This window comes from Suncus etruscus, chromosome 7 (assembly GCF_024139225.1).
Source record: "Suncus etruscus isolate mSunEtr1 chromosome 7, mSunEtr1.pri.cur, whole genome shotgun sequence".
Lineage (NCBI taxonomy): Eukaryota > Metazoa > Chordata > Mammalia > Eulipotyphla > Soricidae > Suncus > Suncus etruscus.
Genome location: NC_064854.1, coordinates 71,104,290 through 71,124,430, shown reverse-complemented (window position 1 = coordinate 71,124,430; position 20,141 = coordinate 71,104,290). Strand labels below are relative to the sequence as shown.

General features: G+C 34.1%; 1 protein-coding gene across 1 annotated transcript; it reads right to left on the bottom strand.

The window, feature by feature from the left end:
* Positions 1-10,149: 10,149 nt before the first annotated feature.
* Positions 10,150-10,455, bottom strand: LOC126013799 (cysteine-rich PDZ-binding protein-like). The gene has a single exon (XM_049777002.1). It carries the CDS (start codon positions 10,453-10,455, stop codon positions 10,150-10,152), a length of 306 nt encoding a protein of 101 aa, XP_049632959.1.
* Positions 10,456-20,141: the final 9,686 nt, after the last annotated feature.

The following is a 20,141-nucleotide window of genomic DNA, read 5'->3' as shown; positions in this document are numbered from 1 at the left end:
TCCAGTCTTCTCTGGGCTTGTTGGTGCTAGGTGATACTCTTATCAATGATGAAGTAACTCCTTCAAATCCTGTCTCTTAGTTTTATTACATCTCAAGAATTCGTTGCTTTGCAGTTTCTTTTCGACATGCCTGCCTACCTGCATGCTTCAGGACAATTTGGTGATGGGAATTCCCCTGATTCAATGTTAATATGTACCTAAAATATTACTGTGAACAATATGTAAGCCACTATGATTAAAATAAAAATATTATTAAAAATAACATTATGAAAATAAAAAAATTAAGCTTCAAATGGTCTCTCCAACAAATATGTTCTGCCAGACACGAGCTTTCTGATTTAATGAGTGATTTGCTAAATAGTATTTTAAATATTATAAGTTATATAAATTCTAAGTATTAAAATTTTGAATGTTGATATAGGTTTTTTATTTTTAAGTGAACCTTTTTTGGGGGGTAGGTAATATGGGACCACACTTGGCAGTGCTCAGGGCTTACTCCTGGCTTTAGGCTCAGAGATCATATTTGGTAGGCCTCAGGAGATCATAGGTAGTACAAGGGATTGAACTAGGAAGAACTGTGTGTAAGATAAGCATCTTAATATCGGTACTGTTTCTCCAGTATCTCAATGTGGACCCTTTCAAAGATTTTTGTCAGATTTTGAGCAATAACTTCATTGTAGTTAATGAAAAAATTTTAAAATTTGAGTCCCTCTCTCCTAAAAGTTAGAATTTCTTTTTTTATTTTCTACAAATGCAATATCCTGTTTTTTTTTTACAAAGGCAATTAATAGTAAATTGGTAAATTTGAATATTCATTCTTAAAATGCTTCTTTCAAAAGCTTCTTTCCTCTTTCAGTTATTTTTAGCTAGGTAAATATTCACAGTAAACTCAACTAGAGGACTATTTTACCTAATAGGGTAGTTGACTCTAAATGATACACATATCATTAACTAAAATGGATATTGTAAACTCTAACTGCAGGAAAACTGAAGATAATAAGAGTATTATCTGTTTTAAAATATTTTCAGAAAACCAGCAGCTGGACCATAGTACAGTAGATTATGAATATGCCTTGAATATGTTTAACCCAGGTTTATTCCCCTGCATTGCATATGGTCTCCCATGCCCCCATGCACTACCAGGAGGTATATCTGGGTGTAGATCCAGGAGTAACCCCTGAGCACAGCTGGATGTAGCCAAAACCTTTTTCATAGTTTTTTTAATGAAGATTAAAAGTGCTCAAAAGTTAAAACTTTAAGTTAAATGAAAGCTTGCATATTTTATAATATATTAATTTTACTAAAATTTTGATTGCTTCAAAAATACACTTGAGTTCATTATACAAGTTTATATATATTAAAAATTTATAACTTTCGTTAATAATCTTGGGAAAAATTTTCATAATGAAAATGTTAACATATATCAAGTATATATACTTGATATATTATTTAATTTATTCTTACCTATAGATAAATTACTTTCTATAAAAAGAAATAGATCAAATGATCCATAGCTGTTATAATTAATATTTATTTCATTAAATATGAAATCAATGATATAATTTATAGTCAATAAAAAATTAAAAGCACTAAAAATAACTTTTCTTCAATCTATAGAAAATAGATGGATGGAATGCAGTTCTAGTGTCCAAAACTAGATGGTGCTCTACCGTTGTTAGTGCTTTAAGTCAATTCTTATTATATGTTCTTATTATTATAATTACTGTTCCTTGTTTTTGTATGGAGAATGAAGTATTTCATAATTTAATTAAGAATTATTTTCAGGGCCCGGAGAGATAGCACAGCGGCGTTTGCTTTGCAAGCAGCCGATCCAGGACCAAAGGTGGTTGGTTCGAATTTCGGTGTCCCATATGGTCCCCCGTGCCTGCCAGGAGCTATTTCTGAGCAGACAGCCAGGAGTAACCCCTGAGCAACGCTGGGTGTGGCCCAAAAACAAAACAAAACAAAAAAAGAATTATTTTCAGACTCGAATCCTCTTCTTCCATGAAATTTTATGGAGATATGAGATTTACTTTTCTACTGTCTATTGTTTTAATTACTTCTTGAGCTAATCTAAAGCTCACCTATAAAATTATATAAGGCAAATTCGTGGGCACAGTGGGTAAGGAGTTTGCTTTGCATGCATCTAACCCAAATTCAATCTCTGGAATCCTACAAGATCCCCTGAGCACTGCCAAGAGTTATTTCTGAGCTCAGAAGTAACCCCTGAGCACTGCTGGATGTGACTCTCAAACCAAAAGCCAAAACAAAAAAAGAAAAATTTATATTAGATAAGAGACATATATCTTAGAAGAAAATTAAGGTAAATAGTGTTATAAAATAAAATAGTTAACTATAATTAATGGTATTGAAGCAGGTAGGGAGAAAGAAAGTACATCACATCCCTTATTCCCCATCGCCTGGCAATAAATTCTTCCTTGGATATTATGAAAGATTTTGGAATGCAATAAAACCAAATGAAGGGATTTGAAGGAATTACTCATTTTAAGATAAGAACTTTATCTGGTGCCACTGCAGGATCAGAGAAGACTGGATTCCCAACCAAGAGAAGCACCAGGCAGGAATGAAGACCTGGAAAGGAATATCAAAGTGGAACAGTAACTACCTACAGGCAACTAAACTCTTGCCTGGGTAGAAAGACCCCCATAGGGCAGGTTGAGAGAAACTCTATAAAAAGTTAACATAGAACAATGGAGTGGCACACATACGTTCCTTGGGACCATATACATGAAGCCCACATGTACAAGTCATGTGCATGTCCTCTCTTGAGAAGTATACTTTTCTAGTTTTGTGACGTATTGTGTACTACTAGGACTCTCACTCTCGTCACCTCTTTGGATAAACCTATGCTCTCTCTTTAGCATGTTACTCTCTCTCTCTCTCTCTCTCTCTCTCTCTCTCTCTCTCTCTCTCTCTCTCTCTCCCTCCCTCCCTCCCTTTCATCCTGTTCCTTTCCTCCTTCATTACCTCAAGTAAAATCTGTTTTTACTTCTCTGTTCACTTCCTCCTGAAATTTTTTTATGGAAGGGAAGGTGACTGTCTGAAAGGCCTGGCTAGATAAAGTTTAAGACTGACTTTTTTTTCTTTGTCAGAACAAGGCCTACAGTCCTAGATCTGAGGTGGGAAGGGAGCAAACAATAGATTCTCTTCTCTAACTTTTCTCTTGTAGCTGTAGCTTCCCCCTTTTTCACATAGGTCACCCCAAAGAACTGCCTCAGCATCACTATTTTACATGTAAAGAATCTGACATACAGACAGTAACTGTTCAAAGTCAGTAAATGGTAGATTAAGAGTTTTGTCACAACTTTATTCACACAAATAAGGGTATGTTGCAATTATGATTTGGTCAACAAGGAAAATGGGCATAACTTTTCTGGTATCTTTCTCCAGTGAAAATTGCATAAAATAATTTTTTTTTAGTTATTTGGTTCAGACCAATCAATGGTTAGGGTTTGCTCCTAGCCTTGTACTTAGGGTCATATCTGATAATGCTTGAGGGTCCATGCAGTACTGAGGATTAAACAAGAGTTCATCTATGCAAGAAAGAGAATTAAACTCTGACTATGTCTAACTACAAATATTTGTCTAAATGAAATGTAAATAAAATGTGTGTTTAGTGTAACAATATGTAGAAGAAATGCTATTGAGCTCAAGATAAGACCTAGACTTTCTGCTCATAGATGTAAAGATTTTTAAAATTGCCCCTTCACACTTATTTCTTTTCTGCTCACCCTTTTGCTCATTTCCACTGAAGTACTATAGTCATGTAAATGGAGGTTTTAAGTATATGTTGTTCAATGTTTTGTGTATTAGAAAAATCTCTAGTTTGACACTAATTTCTGACATCTGATATACCATAATTCAGAACTTTAGCACAGTCTATGTTATCTCAGTTATGTTCAGAAGGGCTTATTTAATGACTATTAAATTATTAGCATGAACATTCTCCTAGCCAACTTCTCCTTTTTTTAATCTCAAATTCATCACTTTATAATTCATTTTACAATAGATATTTTATAGTTTCATAAACTTTTCTCAACACTTGATTAGAGTATATCATATAATTGAAAATGAGATGTATGCTGAAATGGAAAGTTATTGTAAATATGCAACTTTTTTCATCAGAGGTATAATTTTTAGTAATTTTTTCTATGGTAGGTGTAATTCCATTAGCCTGATGGATTATAATCTATTTTTACTTCCCTTTTTAATTAGACAGATCTAAAATAGAATCTTAGAGTGAGATTCAGTAAGCAACTTTGTCTAGGGAAGTTGTCATTAAGTATGTTTACTTGATTTCTGGTCATCTTAGGTATCATGCTCAAGCTTTATTCCTTATGAAATACTAAAAGTCATAACTCATTTACTCTAATAACTTTCATCCTACCTCTATGAGATATATTTTTGACATTTTAAAGGTCCAAATTCTGCATAAAGAAATTAATGATCTGGGGCTGGTGAGGTGGCGCTAGAGGTAAGGTGTCTGCCTTGCAAGCGCTAGTCAAGGAAGGACCACGGTTCGATCCCCTGGTGTCCCATATGGTCCCCCAAAGTCAGGGGAAGTTTCTGAGTGCTTAGCCAGGAGTAACCCCTGAGCATCAAACGGGTGTGGCCCAAAAAACCAAAAAAAAAAAAAAAACCAAAAAAAAAAAAAAAAAAAGAAAGAAATTAATGATTAGCTAAGAGATATTTTTCCAGGACCCACAGCTAATAAGAACCATGAAATTGAATTTCAAAATTAGGTCTAACTCTAAAGTGGTACTGATAAATAATTATTGAACACTCATTGTGTGCTAGGCTTTGACTCTAAGTATTTTACATTAAGAAACAAACCTCATAACTGTTCTTTGCTCTAAGTATAATTTGTTCCTACTTTACAGATGAGTAAACCAAGGCAACGAGATGATAAATTATTTATCAAACTTTGAACTGTTTTTGAGTGGCAGAACCAGCTTAGAAACTCAAGCTGAACTCTACCATTATATATATACTCTGATGTATGACATTATAGTTTTGATTACAATTATAGCATTTCACAGAGATATTGTGAAAATTTAGGAAATAAAATGTATATGACTCTGTAATTTATAAGGAATAAAAATCAACTGTGGTGACAAAGTTTGGGATCAGACAAAAGCACATCTGAATTATTTTACTGAGACAAAATTCTATCAAACAAAAACTTGAATGAACATATAAATGAAGACAAAAATTCTATTTTAGTCTTTATTTTAAAAAAATAGTTTACCCACCAAGACATTTTTGACATGCTGCCTATTTGTAAATCCAAGGGATTTATCATGAATTAAAAATATTTTCTGTTCAGATTTTAAAAATTTAAAGTTTTCATTTAGATGTTTATTTTAGTTGCACTTGACATCGTTTCCATGCGTCACTGCAACATTAACAACATTTTTACATCAGTCTTTCTTGGACATTTAGTTCTGATTAAATGCAATTCTGAATTCCTAGGCCAATCTTACAGTGGAAAACTCTTTTATTTTTGCCCTGGGTAAATAGTTTATGTCCATTTATAACTCAAAGCTGCCTGGGAAATAGGGTGATTATCCAGTGAATCTGATTAATGTAAACAACCAAAGTTGGTAATAAAGGTTAAAATAACTCTGAAAAATTAAACATTTATTGCCTAGTTTATGTGGATTATTTGGATCATTGTCTGTCTTCAGTACTTAATTTAGTCTATAGATGGAGTTTAGAGGCTTCTAATAAATTACTTTAAGAAAATCATCCATTTTTTGTATTCTTAGATGGCTGCTGTGCTGATATGTCATTTATAGCTTGTCTACATAAATGTTGTTGGCTATTGTGTTTTATGAATAATATGCTTTCCAACATAGCCCATCAAGTATTAACAGGTGGAAAAAACACTTATTTCACATTTGAATTTAACTGAAAATTTCTCTAATTTCTGCTGTAACTTTAAACTATTTTTATGAATATATTTTGTTAATATATATTAGTATTTCTTGAGACATGATACAGATTTAGTAGAATGTATCATTTAAATATAGTAAGGGTTTCAAAGAAGGGATAGGAAAAGAAGAGCCCGAGAGATAAGATAGTACAGGAGGTAGGGCACTCGCTTTGCATACTGCTCACCTAATTCCATCACAGCCACACCATATAATAGTCTAAACCATGATTAATCACTGAACTCAGAGCCAGAAATAAGCACTGCTGTGAGTGGCTTTGAAATAAACAAAAAACTATATAAACATCTATTAAAAGTAGCAGCCATAATTAAGTTTCCTTCCTAGCTTTACCTTAAAAATGAAGATATCTATACAATAGATTACTATGCAGCTGTTAATAAAAATGAACTTGGGGGGCCGGGCGGTGGCGCTGGAGGTAAGGTGCCTGCCTTGCCTGCGCTAGCCTAGGACGGACCGCGGTTCGATCCCCCGGCGTCCCATATGGTCCCCCAAGAAGCCAGGAGCAACTTCTGAGCGCATAGCCAGGAGTAACCCCTGAGCGTCACAGGGTGTGGCCCAAAAACCAAAAAAAAAAAAAATGAACTTGGGGCTCCAGTGCTGGTACAGCGATACAGTATTTGCCTCGCACATGGTGGACCTAGGACAGACTTTGGTTTGATCCCCTGGCATCCTGTATAATCTTCCAAGCCAGAGCGATTTCTGAGCTCATAGTCAGGAGTAATCCCTGAACATCACTAGGTGTGGCCCCAAACAAATGAACAAAAAAAAAAATGAAGTTATAAAATTTTCTTATACCTGGATGGATATGAAGATTATTATGCTGAGTGAAATGAGTCAGAGGGAAAGAGATATGCAGAATAATTTTATTTATTTTCTATATATAAGAAAAAAATGCTATAATATCCAGATATAATAGAGATGAGGTCCAGGAGGACCACTTCGTAATAGAAAGCTCATATAAAGAGCACTGCTGGGGTTGGCAAACAAACAAACAAAAAGGGAAAAGGAGATCCAGTAATATTCTTGATGTTCTGTTTTGTGTGCTATAGCTAGTGATGATCTGTGGCCATATTGAATAATTTCAGAGAGTTTCTTAAATTGCATCCCTAAACTAAGAGAGAAATTTGGTAGGGGCTTCTTCTTGTGATGCCCAGGAGTAAAAGATTTGAGCACAGGGGTGATCACTGGTGGTGTGTACTCACATAATATGTGTCAAAGTCAGATGTATGCAAGTTGAGTGAATTAACCCCTGTACTACAAGAGACAATTAAAAACACTGGATGCTTTTGTTGATAATTAGGAAGTTTTTCCATTGTGATGATTTAATATCTATTTTGTGATTTTTCTAATTATATTAAATTTATTTTTATTTAATTTGTTAAATAATTTCTTTAAGCACATGGCTACAGAAATGTTCTTAGTTGGGTTTCAATCATTAAAAGTACCCTACCCTTCACTAGTGTAAATTTCCTGCCACCAATGTTCCGCATTTTACTCTTCTTCCACCGTCTGCCTGTCTTTGGAACAGGAATTCTACTTCTCTATCTCATTATCATTGTGATGGTAGTTGTCATACTGTTAATGTTCAAATTACACTGTGCTAAGCTTCATATCATGGGTTGGTTCTTTTGGCACTCATCCCTATTATCTCTGGATATTATTATTATACTTTCTTTTACTTAGTTTCTGCAAATAAGTAAAATTATTATGTCTATCCCACTCTCTCTGATTCATTTCACTCAGTTTATTAATCCCCAATTCCATCTATTTATAGGCAGATTTCATAACTTCATTTTTCCTAACAGCTTCATAATAGTCCATTGTGTAGATGTACCAATGTTTCATTAACCACTCATCTGCTTTGGAGCACCTGGGTATTTTCCTAGAGTCTGACTAATGTAAACAGCACTGCAGTGAACATAGGAGTGCACAGTAAGTTTTAGTATTTTGTGTTCCTAGGTTAAATCCCTAGGAGTGGTATTTGCTGGATTATATGGGAGCTCAATTTATAGGTTGTTTTTGTTTGTTTGTTTTTGTTTTTTGAGGAATATCCAGACTGTTTTCCAGAAAGGCTGGGCTTGCTGGCATTCCTACCAGTAGTGAAAGTAGTGAATGAGAGTTCCTTTCTACCCACATAGACACCTGCATCAGTTATTCTTTTTTGTGATGTATGCCAGTCTCTGTGCATGAGATGATACCTCATTGTTGTTTTGATTTGATCTCCATGATTATTAAGGATGTGGAGCATTTTTTCATGTGCTTTCTGGACATCTATATTTCTTCTTTGGGGAAGATTCCATTCCTCTCTTCTTCTCATTTTTGGATGGGGCTAGATGTTTTTTATCTTTTTCAGTTCTGTCAGAAACTGGATGTGTGTGGGCCATTTTCTAAATACTCTAGATTATTCTATTGAGGTGAGAATTTGTCTTATTCCAATAACATGGTATTTTAATAATAACTATTACTTTGTATTACAATTTTAAATTGGGAAAAATGATGCCCATCCTCTATTTCCTAAGAGTTGCTTTAGCTATAGGAGGGCATTTATTGCTCAAAATGATTTTCAGGAGTCTTTGCTCCAATTCTGTGAAGAATATTATGAGTATTGTTAGAGAGATAGCATTAAATCTGTACAGTGCTTTGGGAAGTACTACCATTTTAATCATGTTAATCCTCCCATTCCCTAAAATGTTTCCTATTTCCTTGTGTCCTCTTTTATTTCTTGAAGCAGTCTTTTGTAGTTTTCATTGAATAGGTCCTTCACTTCTTTAGTAATGTTGACTGCAAGGTATTTGAATTTCCATGGTACTATTGTGAATGGGATTATTTTAAATAGTCTCTATCATTATTTGTATAGAGTAAGACTATTGATTTTTGATTGGTAATTTTTGTAGCCTGCCACTTTTTATAAAAATCTATTGTTTCTAGAAGCTTTTTGGTAAAGTATTTAGGATTTTCTAAATATAGTATCATGTAATCTGCAAACAGTGAAGCTCAACTTCTTCCTTTCCTATCTGGATACATTTGATATATTTTTCTTACCTAATTGTTATGGCAAATACTTCCAGTAGTATGGGGAATAGGGGTGACATCTTTGTCTTGTGACAGATTAAGAGGAAACGCTTTCAGCTTTCTTCATTGCATATATTTGCAGTGGCTTGTGGTATATGTCATTGATATACTGAGAAAAGTTCCTTTTATTCACATCTTGTTGAGCATTTTTATCATGAACAGGAGTTGGACATTATGAAATACTTCTATGCATTTATTGATATGGTCATATAGTTTTTATTTTTTATTTTGTTGATATGGTGTATTTTGTTGATTGACTTGGGTATGTTAACTATCCTTACATCACTGGAATGAATCCTACTTGGTCATAGTGTATGGCCTTCTTGTTGAAACTTTGGACCCTATTTTGTAGAGATCTTTGCATTTGTGTCCCACAAGGTTATTGGTCTGAAGTTCTCTCTCTTTTTTATTTTTTGGCATCTCTGCTTCTGGTATCAGGGTCATATTAGCTCTGTAAAAACTATTTGGGAGTGTTTTCTGTTTATTCAATTTCCTGGAAGAGGCTGAAAAGAATTGGTAGCAGCTCTTCTTCACAGGGTTGTTTACTAGTGTTTTATCTCCAGGTATTAAATTATTTTCTCTGTGTCTGTTTGTAACTCATTTATAATTTCAATTCTGGCATCTGAGAAGGTAGTTCGTACCATTTTATCCTTTTGATTTTATGGAGGTATGGCTATGCATGTTGTCTATCTTGAAGAATGACCCATGTGCACTGGAAGAGAATGTGTACTCAGTTTTCTGGGGCTGGAGAGTCATATATATGTCATATATTTTTTATCTGCTCTCTTTCATTTCTCCCTTCAGAGACAGTATTTTTTGTTAGGTTTGTTAGGTTGCCTGGTTTACCTATATAGGTGTGACAGGGTGGTGTTTAAGTTTCCCACTTTTATTGTGCTGCAATTGATACCTTTCTTCAAATATATCAGCAATTATTTTAAGTATTTTGCTGGGTATGTATTGGGTATGTATTTATTTAGGAGTGTGATTCTTCCTGTTTTCATATTCCTTGTTTATTATGAAATGTTTATCTCTATACCTTCTAATCTTTTTAAGTCTAAAGTTTGCATCATCTGATAGTATGGCTACTCCAGCCTTTTCAATACTAGATGGATGTTTGCTTGTAGTTTTTGGTATCCAAAACCTTTTTTCCACACATTGCACAGTTGCCCTTCTTGTATGCACAGCCCTGGCAGTAATGAGAGCCAGGCTGGTGAACTGAACTTTTACAAATTCTGCAGGTGGAAAACTTGTTCTTTCCATATGGATCAAACCTTGCCTTTTTTGAAGTCAAAGTTTTATTCTCTTTCAGCTTTCTTCCACCACATTCCATGGTATTGCGAGCACCATCCTTCCATGTATCCGGGGTAATGACTATGCCAATTTCCTTCTCACACTTCTCACAAAACATCGTCCCATCCAGAGGCCAACTCGGTTGGGGGATACCTGCGCATCGCACTCCAGCCTTTGTAAGGGCATTGTTTACTTGCATGATTTTCTCCAACCCTTGACTTTGAGTCTATATTTGTTCTGACTATTGATTCATATGTGTTTCTTGTAGAAAACAGAACGTTAGAGTCAGATTTTTTGATGAATTTTCCCACTCTGTGTGTCTTATCTGGTGAATTTAGTCCAGTGATGTTGAGAGAGATGATAGTCATGGGATTTAGTGTCACATTTATGTAGACGTATGGAGTGCCTATTGGTCTGTCTTTTCTTAATGTAGAATTTCCAGTTTGTATTTTAAAATATGTTTTGATATGTAAAGTTTCTGAGCTTTTGTTTATCCATGAATAATTGGATTCTTGCTTAAACCTAAATGCTAGACTGACTGGGTAAAATACTCTTGACAAACCATACATTGAATGAGACAAACTCATTCATTAAGTTTTGTCGTTATATCCCACCATTATTTTTGGGCCTTGAGTTTTGTTTTGAGCAATCATCTGTCAATTTCCTTTGTATACAATTTCCCTTTTTAATCTTGCACCCTCATTATTACTTCCTTATTTGTGGTATCCATCATGTGGCTATGATATGTCTTGGGGTGCTTTCCTTTGATCATTTTTAGCTGGTACTCTTTGGGCATGCAGGATTTGCTTGCATGCACTATTTTGTTCTGGGAGTTTCTCTGCAATGATATCCTTGACTGTTAATTCTTCTTAGACATTTTATTCCTAGGATCTTATATTGTTTCAATTGAGCTTATCTTCTATTTTTGTCTGTTCACATACTTTGAAGATATTTTCATTGTCTGATTAGGTTTTTTTTTTAAGGCTCTTTTCCAATTTCTTCTCTTGTATGGAGTTGTTATGTATCTACTCTTCCAGTTCACTCCTTTTGTCCTTTTTCATGGGTACACTCTCAAACAGTTTCTGTGAAGATACTATCACTCTAGTACCTAAAGCAGACCACCAAAAAATTTACAGGTCATTATCATTGATGAACATAAATGCAAAGACCCTCAACAATATAGTAGTAAATTTAACCTAAAGTTTCATCAAAAAGGTCATACAGCTTAACCATGCAGGAATCATCCCAGAGATGCAGGGTGGTTTAACATACGGAAGTAAGTAAACATAATTACACCATATCATTAAAAGAAAAAAAAATAGAAATCACATGATCGTAGCAATAGATGGAGAGAAAACATTTGAGAAGTTCTAGCACCCATAAAAACTTTCAACAAGATGGGAATTGAAGGCACATTACTCAATATAGTCAAATACATTTACAAACAGGCCAAGGTAAGCAGTATACACAATGGGAATAAAAACCTGAAAATATTTTCTCTAATATAAGTCACAAGACAAGGTTTCCCACTCTCACCTTTTCTATTCCGTATAGCACTAGAAGTACTATCTAGAGCAATTAGGCAAGAAAAAGTCATCAAGGGCTTCCAGATAAGAAAGGAAAAAGTGAGGGGCCAATGTGATAGCATAGCCAGTAGGGCCTTTGCCTTACACACAGTCAACTCAGATGGACCTAGGTTCAATTCCTGGCATCTACGGCAATATGGTCCCCATAGCCTGCCAAGGGCAATTTTTGAGTGCAGAGCTAGGAGTAATCTCTGAGTGCCAGTGGGTGTGGCCCAAAAAATCAAAAAGAAAAAAAAGGAAGTCAAACTCTCACTGCATTATACTCTATTTAGAAAATCCTAGACTCTCCAAAAGTGCTTCTAGAAACGTACATTTGACAACTAAAGAGGCAGGATACAAAATTAATATGCAAAAATTCCATGGCTTTTCATATACAAATATTAATAGAGAAGAAATAATTATTAAAAAACAATCCCATTTACAAATGTGCCTCAGAAAATCAAGTTAAGTAAAATGATGAAGGACATATACAAAGTAAATTTTAAAAAATCAAAGCAATTTCTTTTGTCTAGACATGAATGGATATGGGGAGTACATATTATGCTGAGCAAAATGAGTCAGAGAGAGAGAAGTAGATATAGAGTGATCCTACTCATTTGTGGTATATAAAAAAAGGAAAAAAATAGTCTTATCCAGAGATAATAGAGATAAGGGCCAGGTGGACCAATCTGGGTAGGAAGATTGCCACAGATAACAGAAGATTGCAGTTAGGGAATAAAAGAGAATACTGTGACAATACTAGTTGGAACTGATCACTGGACAAAAATCTGGGTGATAAAATTAGATAAAGTGATTTCTATGAAAATATATAAAAGAAAATTCAAAGGAAGAAAGAGGGATAAAGAGAGAGAGGAGAAAATATTTGCCACAGAAGGCAAGAATGAAGTCATGAGGTTAGATTAAGGGAACTGGGGACATTGGTGACCAGAAATGTGCACAGGTGTTGTACATTGTATTACTAAAACTCAATTATGAACATCTTTGGAACTGTAAAAGAACTATTATTAACAATCTCGTAAACCACAGTGTTTAAATATGTAATTTTTAAAGTTTATTCACAATAGCAAAATGGCCATGTTTTCTTGGGAAGGTGATTTACCTAAATGTATTTGTGGTAACTGCTAATTTAGCATGTTATTGCCTCACTAGAACATAAGGTAATTTCACAAATTATTCTCAAAATTTAAAACTCCCTACTTTATTTATGTTGAATTGCCAACCTTCCCCAAAAGGGAAGGGGGTCTCTTCTCAGAGTATTTCTTTTTTTTTTTTTTTTAATTTTTATTTGACCAAAGTGCATTACAAATCTTTCACTGAATCATTTATGGTACAAAGTGACAATGAATGAGGGGCATTCCCACCACCAGTGCTGTCCTCCCTCTACCCCTGTTCTTGACATGTGTCCCATATCTCCCTCCTTTACACCCCAGAATGCTAGTGCAACTGGTCTCCACTTTACAGCTTGTTGTAGATTGAGCAAACATTCCACCGTCATTGGAGATAAAAAGGATAAGAAAAAAGGGAGAAAAAAATTAGGTAACAACTACCAAAAAAAGAAAGAAGAGAGAGAGAAAAAAAAAAAGAAAAATGGAAGTAAAAAAGAAAAAAATGCACCTGGCAAATAAAAATAAATAACCAAATAATAACACAAGAGTGAAAAAGAAAGAGAAAAGTGGAAGAAAAAAGAGAAAGAAAATAAAGTTAAAAACTAATCAAAACAAAACAAGAAAAAGTAGGGGTGCTGGAGTGGCAGGGTTTGGAGTTCCCCCCAATTTTTTTTCTAGAAAAAAATTTCTCATAGGGCAAATTCTTAACATTAAGACTGGTTTTCAAATGTTAATGTGTATTAAAATCATCCAGAGAAGTTGTTAAAAATCTATTATTCGATCTACTTCCAGAGTCTATAATTCAGAAAATATGGGGTAATATAAGAAAATAATTTACTTTCCTAGACTAGCGGGTATTACAACCAGCAGTAAAAGAGTCTCTTTCTGCATCCATGCCACCACAGATGTTCTTGTTCTCTGTGATGTATTTCGGTCTTTGTGAGAATATATCTCTGAGATATCATCTGTGATATCTGTTATTGTTGTTTTGATTTACATCTTCCAGGTGATTAGTGATTAAAAGTATTTTTAATGTGCCTTTTGGTCAGTTGTATTTCCTCTTTGGCAAAATATTTATTTATTTGCATTTTTGGATGAGGTTATATTTTGGGGGGGGGTTTACTTGTGTCTTGTATATCTTAGACATTAACCCCTCATCATATGGCTAAATAGTTTCTCCCATTCTGTGGGTAGTCTTTGTATCCTAATTACCATTTCCTTTGAGTTGCAGAAGCTTCTTAGTTTAATGCAGTGCTTCTCAATTATTTTCTGTCATGCCCCCCCCCCCAGGAAGAAAACACTTTACATGTTCCCCGCGCGACTGTAAATAGTATCTTTATTTAAAAAATTTTTAACCTGCAAAACAAAAATATATAAAATAATTTGAACTGATTTTTTAATCAGAGGTGATGTCTGGATTAATGGCTACAATGAGCACATTTTGCAATGCATAGCTTTTCGAAACGGGGTTTGAAACAGGGCACAGCAACTCTCAGCTCCAGAGATATACAAAGACATAAACATGGGGCTTAGCTTGTTATGACAGTGTTTGCCCAGATCAAACGTACCCTCCTTTAAGGAGCCTCGAGCGCCCCTGGGGGGCAAGCCCCACGATTTGAGAAGCACTGGTTTAATGCATTCACATTTGCTTATCTTTGCTTCCACTTGCTTGGTCAGTGGTGTTTTATCCTTGAAGATGCCTTTTTCTTCAATGTCTTGGAGTATTCTGCCTATTTTTTCCTCTATGTATCTTATGGTTTCAAGATTAATATCAAGGTTGTTAATACATTTTGATTTGACTTTTCTGCTTGGGAAAACTGGTTAGCTACATGCAAAAAAGTGAATTCAGAGCACTATTTAACACCACCCTTCACCCATGAATATTTCCTGCCACCGAAGTTTCCCTTTCTCTCCAACCCACCCCTGCCTGCCACTGGGGAAGGCATGAAATACTTTACTTTATATTGCTTATTTACAAATAAAGTTGTAATGGAATTATTAAAAAATAAAACCCTTCAGCAAAAGAAAATTGTGTGAAAATTATTATATCTTACAATGGAGAATTAAGACAGAAGGTTTACTTAGTTGTTTGTTACTGGGCGATTGGTCTGTTATTGGTCTTATTTCTTAACCTTATAGTCTTAACTTTATTGTTAAGAAATGGTGGTTTCTATGCTACTTTGATATCTAATATGGTATGTTCCTACTATTTTAGTTGTATTGAACATTTTTAATGTATTTCTCAGGAATTCCAAGTTCTTTAGCGGACATGACAGTGTCTGTAGAATATATCCATAGTTTCCAGGTCTTTTGAAAGTACCAAAGGGCAAGGGTTGGGAGATGGCTGCTTATATTCACTTTGAGAAAACTTTATATTTCTCTGCCCCAATTCTGGTATACCTGGAGTTTTGGACAGTTAGGTATCTCTACAGAAATCAATGCTATTTGTTGGGCCTTTGGTATGACAGTGAATGTGCATTGTTGGAGCAGATGCAAAGTCTTTGCAGAGTGGGGACTTATTATGTCCTTCATTTCCAGCTAGAAGCTGATATACCAAATATACTATCAAAGATATTATCCATTCCTCATCAAATTTCTTGTCAAATATTAGTTGATCATGTAAACAGGATTTTTTCTGGCTCTGTATTCTGTTACATTTATTTATGGTTATCATATGCTGATATATTAATTTATACTGTTATTAATATGGGTTGAAATAGGGAAGTGTGATATACCCAGCTTTGATCTTTCTCAGAATTAATTTTCTACTTGAGACCCCTATTGGGTTTAATCTAAACTCTAAAATTTTATTCTTATTTCTGTGAAAAATGGCATTGAAATTTTTGGACTCTCAAGAAATGACAGGTGTGATATTTATTCTGAATTTGGTTTCATAAAAGTCATTCATTGTAATATTCTTTATATGTTGCTAATATTTGTTAGTTATTTTATAGATTATATTCTTTGGAGTCCTTTATTTTGCTTTTATGTCACAAATACCTCCTCTGTTTTTATTTTCAATATTTTCATGAGGTGGCACTTCGCTCTTGATAGTTCAATTTTTTTTATTCTCTACATATTTACTTGTATCAATAAAACTGGTGTCAATTATAAATGAAACAGAACTTGTCTATAGCCAAATCGTTTTTTGTTTCACATATTGATGGGACTAACTTTTTTTAATCATTCTCCCAATGCTAAAGGAAAGAATGTAAGAAATGATCAATAAAATAGAATCTTGAGATAGATTTTGTTTGTTTGTTTTGGGGGGACACATCCTGTGACGCTCAGGGGGTTACTCCTGGCTCTATGATCAGAAATTACTCCTGACTCTCCCAGGACCATATGGGATGCCAGGGGATCGAACAGTGATCTGTACTGGGTCAGCCGCTTCTAAGGCAAATTCCCTACTGCTGCGCCATCGCTCCAGCCCCTTGAGATAGATTTTCTAAATAGACTTTGTCTGCTTATATACTTACATTTCCTTCCTTCCTTCCTTCCTTCCTTCCTTCCTTCCTTCCTTCCTTCCTTCCTTCCTTCCTTCCTTCCTTCCTTCCTTCCTTCCTTCCTTCCTTCCTTCCTTCCTTCCTTCCTTCCTTCCTTCCTTCCTTCCTTCCTCCTCCAAAACGTCCCTCCCTCTCCTTTTTCTTCTTTCTTTCTTTCTTTCTTTCTTTCTTTCTTTCTATCTTCCTTTCTTTCTTTCTTTCTCTCTTTCTTTCTTTATTTCTTTCTTTCTTTCTTTCTTTTTCTTTCTTTCTTTTTTTTTTCTTTCTTTCTCTTTTTTCTTCTTTTTTTCTTCCTTTCTTCTTCCTTCTTTCTTTCTTTCTTTCTTTCTTTCTTCCTTCTTCTTTCTTTCTTTCTTCTTCTTCTTCTTTTCTTTTCTTTCTTTTCTTCTTTCTTCTCTTTTCTTCTTTCTTTCTTTCTTTCTTTCTTTCTTTCTTTTCTTTCTTTCTTCTCTTTCTTTTTTCTTTCTTATCTTTCTTTCCTTTCTTTCTTTCTTTCCTTCTCTCTTCTTCTTTTTTCTTTCTTTCTTCTTCTTTCTTTCTTTCTTTCTTTCTTTCTTTCTTTTCCTTCCTTCCTTCCTCCTTCCTCCTTCCTTCCTTCCTTTCCTTCCTTCCTCCTTCTTCTTTCTTCTTCTTCTTCTTTCTTTCTTTCTTTCTTTTCTTTCTTTTTTCTTTCTTTCTTTCTTTCTTTTCTTCTTCTTTCTTTTCTTTCTTTCTTTCTTTCTTTCTTTCTTTCTTTTCTTTCTTTCCTTTCTTTCTTTCTTTTCTTTCTTTCCTTCTTCTCTTCTTCCTTTTTCTCTTTTCTTTTCTTTCTTTCTTTCTTTCTCTTTTTCTCTTTCTTTTCTTTCTTTCTTTCTTTCTTTCTCTTTCTTTCTTTCTCTTTCTTTTTCTTTTCTTTCTTTCTTTCTTTCTTTCTTTCTTTCTTTCTTCTTTCTTTCTTTTTCTTTATTTCTTTATTTCTTTCTTTCTTTCTCTCTCTCTCTATTTCTTTCTTTCTTTCTTTCTTTCTTTCTTTCTTTCTTTCTTTCTTTCTTTCTTTCTTTCTCTATTTCTTTCTTTCTTCTTTCAAATTCTTTATTTACACTTTATAAAAATATCTTTAAGCACCATGTTTGTAGTTGGACATTAATTATACAAAATAACATCCCCCTTCATCAATGCAACCTTCTCACCACCAATGCCCTCCATTTCCCTCCTCCCTCACCCCTTGACTGTATTCGAGACAAGCACATTTGACAGAGATTACACTGAATGTATAGATAGCTTTGGGTAGGATATTTTTTGTAGCTTTATTTGTATAGTGCTTTGTAGTTTTATTTGGATATGTCTTTCTTTTCTTTAGTTAAGTTGATTTTAACTTGCTTTTTTTGCTATTTGTTTATTTATTTATTTTTATTCAAGTGTTGTCCTTAAACCACGTGCTTTATTACCTTCAAGTTTTTTTAATAATGTAAGAATGATTCAAGTGACCTTCGAAATAGCTATAAAAGCAAGTTAGCTGCTGAAATAGTCAATCTAAAAATAATTTTTTGAAATTAGTTGTTAGAGAAAATGACACATGTTTTAGAACATTTAGCTTTTTAGTTAATCGCCAGAATAATAAAGCATGACATTTAATGTAATGCCAGAGCTCTAATTATTTTCTATGGTGATCAGAGCCACTCCCTACACACCAGTTGACACACATCTACTAAATAGTCCCTAAAGAAATGCGCACTTTGTTTTTCCAGAGTCTCTTCTTATATTGTACTTTTAGCTCAGTTTAAAACCCTTTTTACTCCCCTACCCCAATATATATATATATATTTTTTTTTTTTTTTTTGTGAACAGCAGATGGTGCTCAGTAATGCTCAGTAATGCTAGAGAGAGGGTTAGGTACCTAAATACATATTTTACCATGGGTTGTTGTGCTTGATTTAGTAAAGTAGCTGATGAATATTTACAAGAGCAATGAGCCAATACATAGTCTACATTAAATTTTAAAAACGTGTTTGACAAAAAATAGATAGAGATTCAGCAAGTTGAATACTTGTTGAATTCGAATTAAAATGTTAATTAAAAAGGAAAATACAAAGAAGTTATAAAAGATCACAATTATTTAATCACTTACTAAAAAACAGGTGTTGAATCTGTTAGTTGCAATAACTGAAATGTTAAAGATAAAAAACCCAAGTGAAGCTCAAAAAGCATAAAAAACTGAGTTAAATTTGCCTTACCTATACTTTCTTAAATCGAATATTTAATACCTGCATCACTTAGTACAGAAAAAAAGATAAAATGAAGGGTACTAATGTATATTAACAAGAATAGAGAAGAAAAATGAAGCATTAGCATAGAGCATATCTTTTAGAATTGCTTTCCTCAGATCTTTAGTCCTCTGTGTAGTTGTACTGTACAATGTATAAAATAATACTATTTATTCTATTGTTAAAACAAAAGTAACAAATCATGCAAATGCTCAGGTGTACATATAGTCTAACACCTTAAGCTAGGAATCTAAGACACTGAAAATTTATATAGTTTATCCAATGTCAATGACTTGTAAATGACATTGTGAACTTGGCTGGACTCCTTATTCCCTGTTCACTTTTTTTGTTTTTGTTTTTGGGTCACACTCAGCAGCACTCAGGGGTCACTTCTGGCTCCATGCTCAGAAATTGCTCCTGGCAGGCATGGGGGACCCTATGGGATGCTGGGATTCAAACCAGTGTCATTCTGCTTGAAAGGCAAACTCCTTACCTCCATCCTCTCTCCAGCCCCTTCACTTTTCTTGATACAAACTACTTTCTTTTACAAATATTCTAAAAGACACGGGCATGTTAGAATTCTCATTCTTGAGAATGACACAAAATGACTTATTTTCATATTTTTATTTACTGAAAACTGGAAAGAAAGTTTGAAATGTTTGGTAATCAACAATATGCATAAAATGCCAGGCAAGACTGTGGTTTTCTATGGCAGCACATGCCTCTAATAGTTGGTGTGGTACAATCTGCCATATATCTTGGTTGAAAACTTGTTAAAACCTACACTACAGGAAAAGCATCCCTGTATAAAACCAACATATATAAGTGCTGCTCTACAAATAATAAAATAAAAATAATTTCAAAAGCCAGAGTAATACACAGTAAGTAGGGTGTTTGCTTTGCATGTGGCAGACCTGGTTCAATATCTGGTATTCCATATGATTTCCTAAGCCTGCCAAGATTAATTTATTTTTTTTGACCTTTATGTAATTTTTATTTTTTTATTTAAACAACTTTATTTCATACATGATTGTGTTTGGGTTTCAGTCATGTATAGAACACCACCCATCACCAGTGCAACGTTCCCATCACCAATGTCCCAAATCTCCCTCCTCCTCACCCAACCCCTGCCTGTACTCTAGACAGGCTTTCTATTTCCCTCTTACATTGTCATTATTAAGATAGTTCAAAATATAGTTATTTCTCTAACTAAACTCATCCCTGTTTTATGGTGAGCTTCATGAGGTGAGCTGTAACTTCCAGCTTTTTTCTCTTTTGTGTTTGAAAGTTATTATTGCAAGAATGTCTTTCATTTTCTTAAAACCCATAGATGAGTGAGACCATTCTGCATATTTTTCTCTCT

Coding starts and splice junctions, on each gene's coding strand:
- LOC126013799 (XM_049777002.1), bottom strand. CDS start 10,455: ATGTTTTGTGAGAAGTGTGAGAAGGAAATTGGCATAGTCATTACCCCG.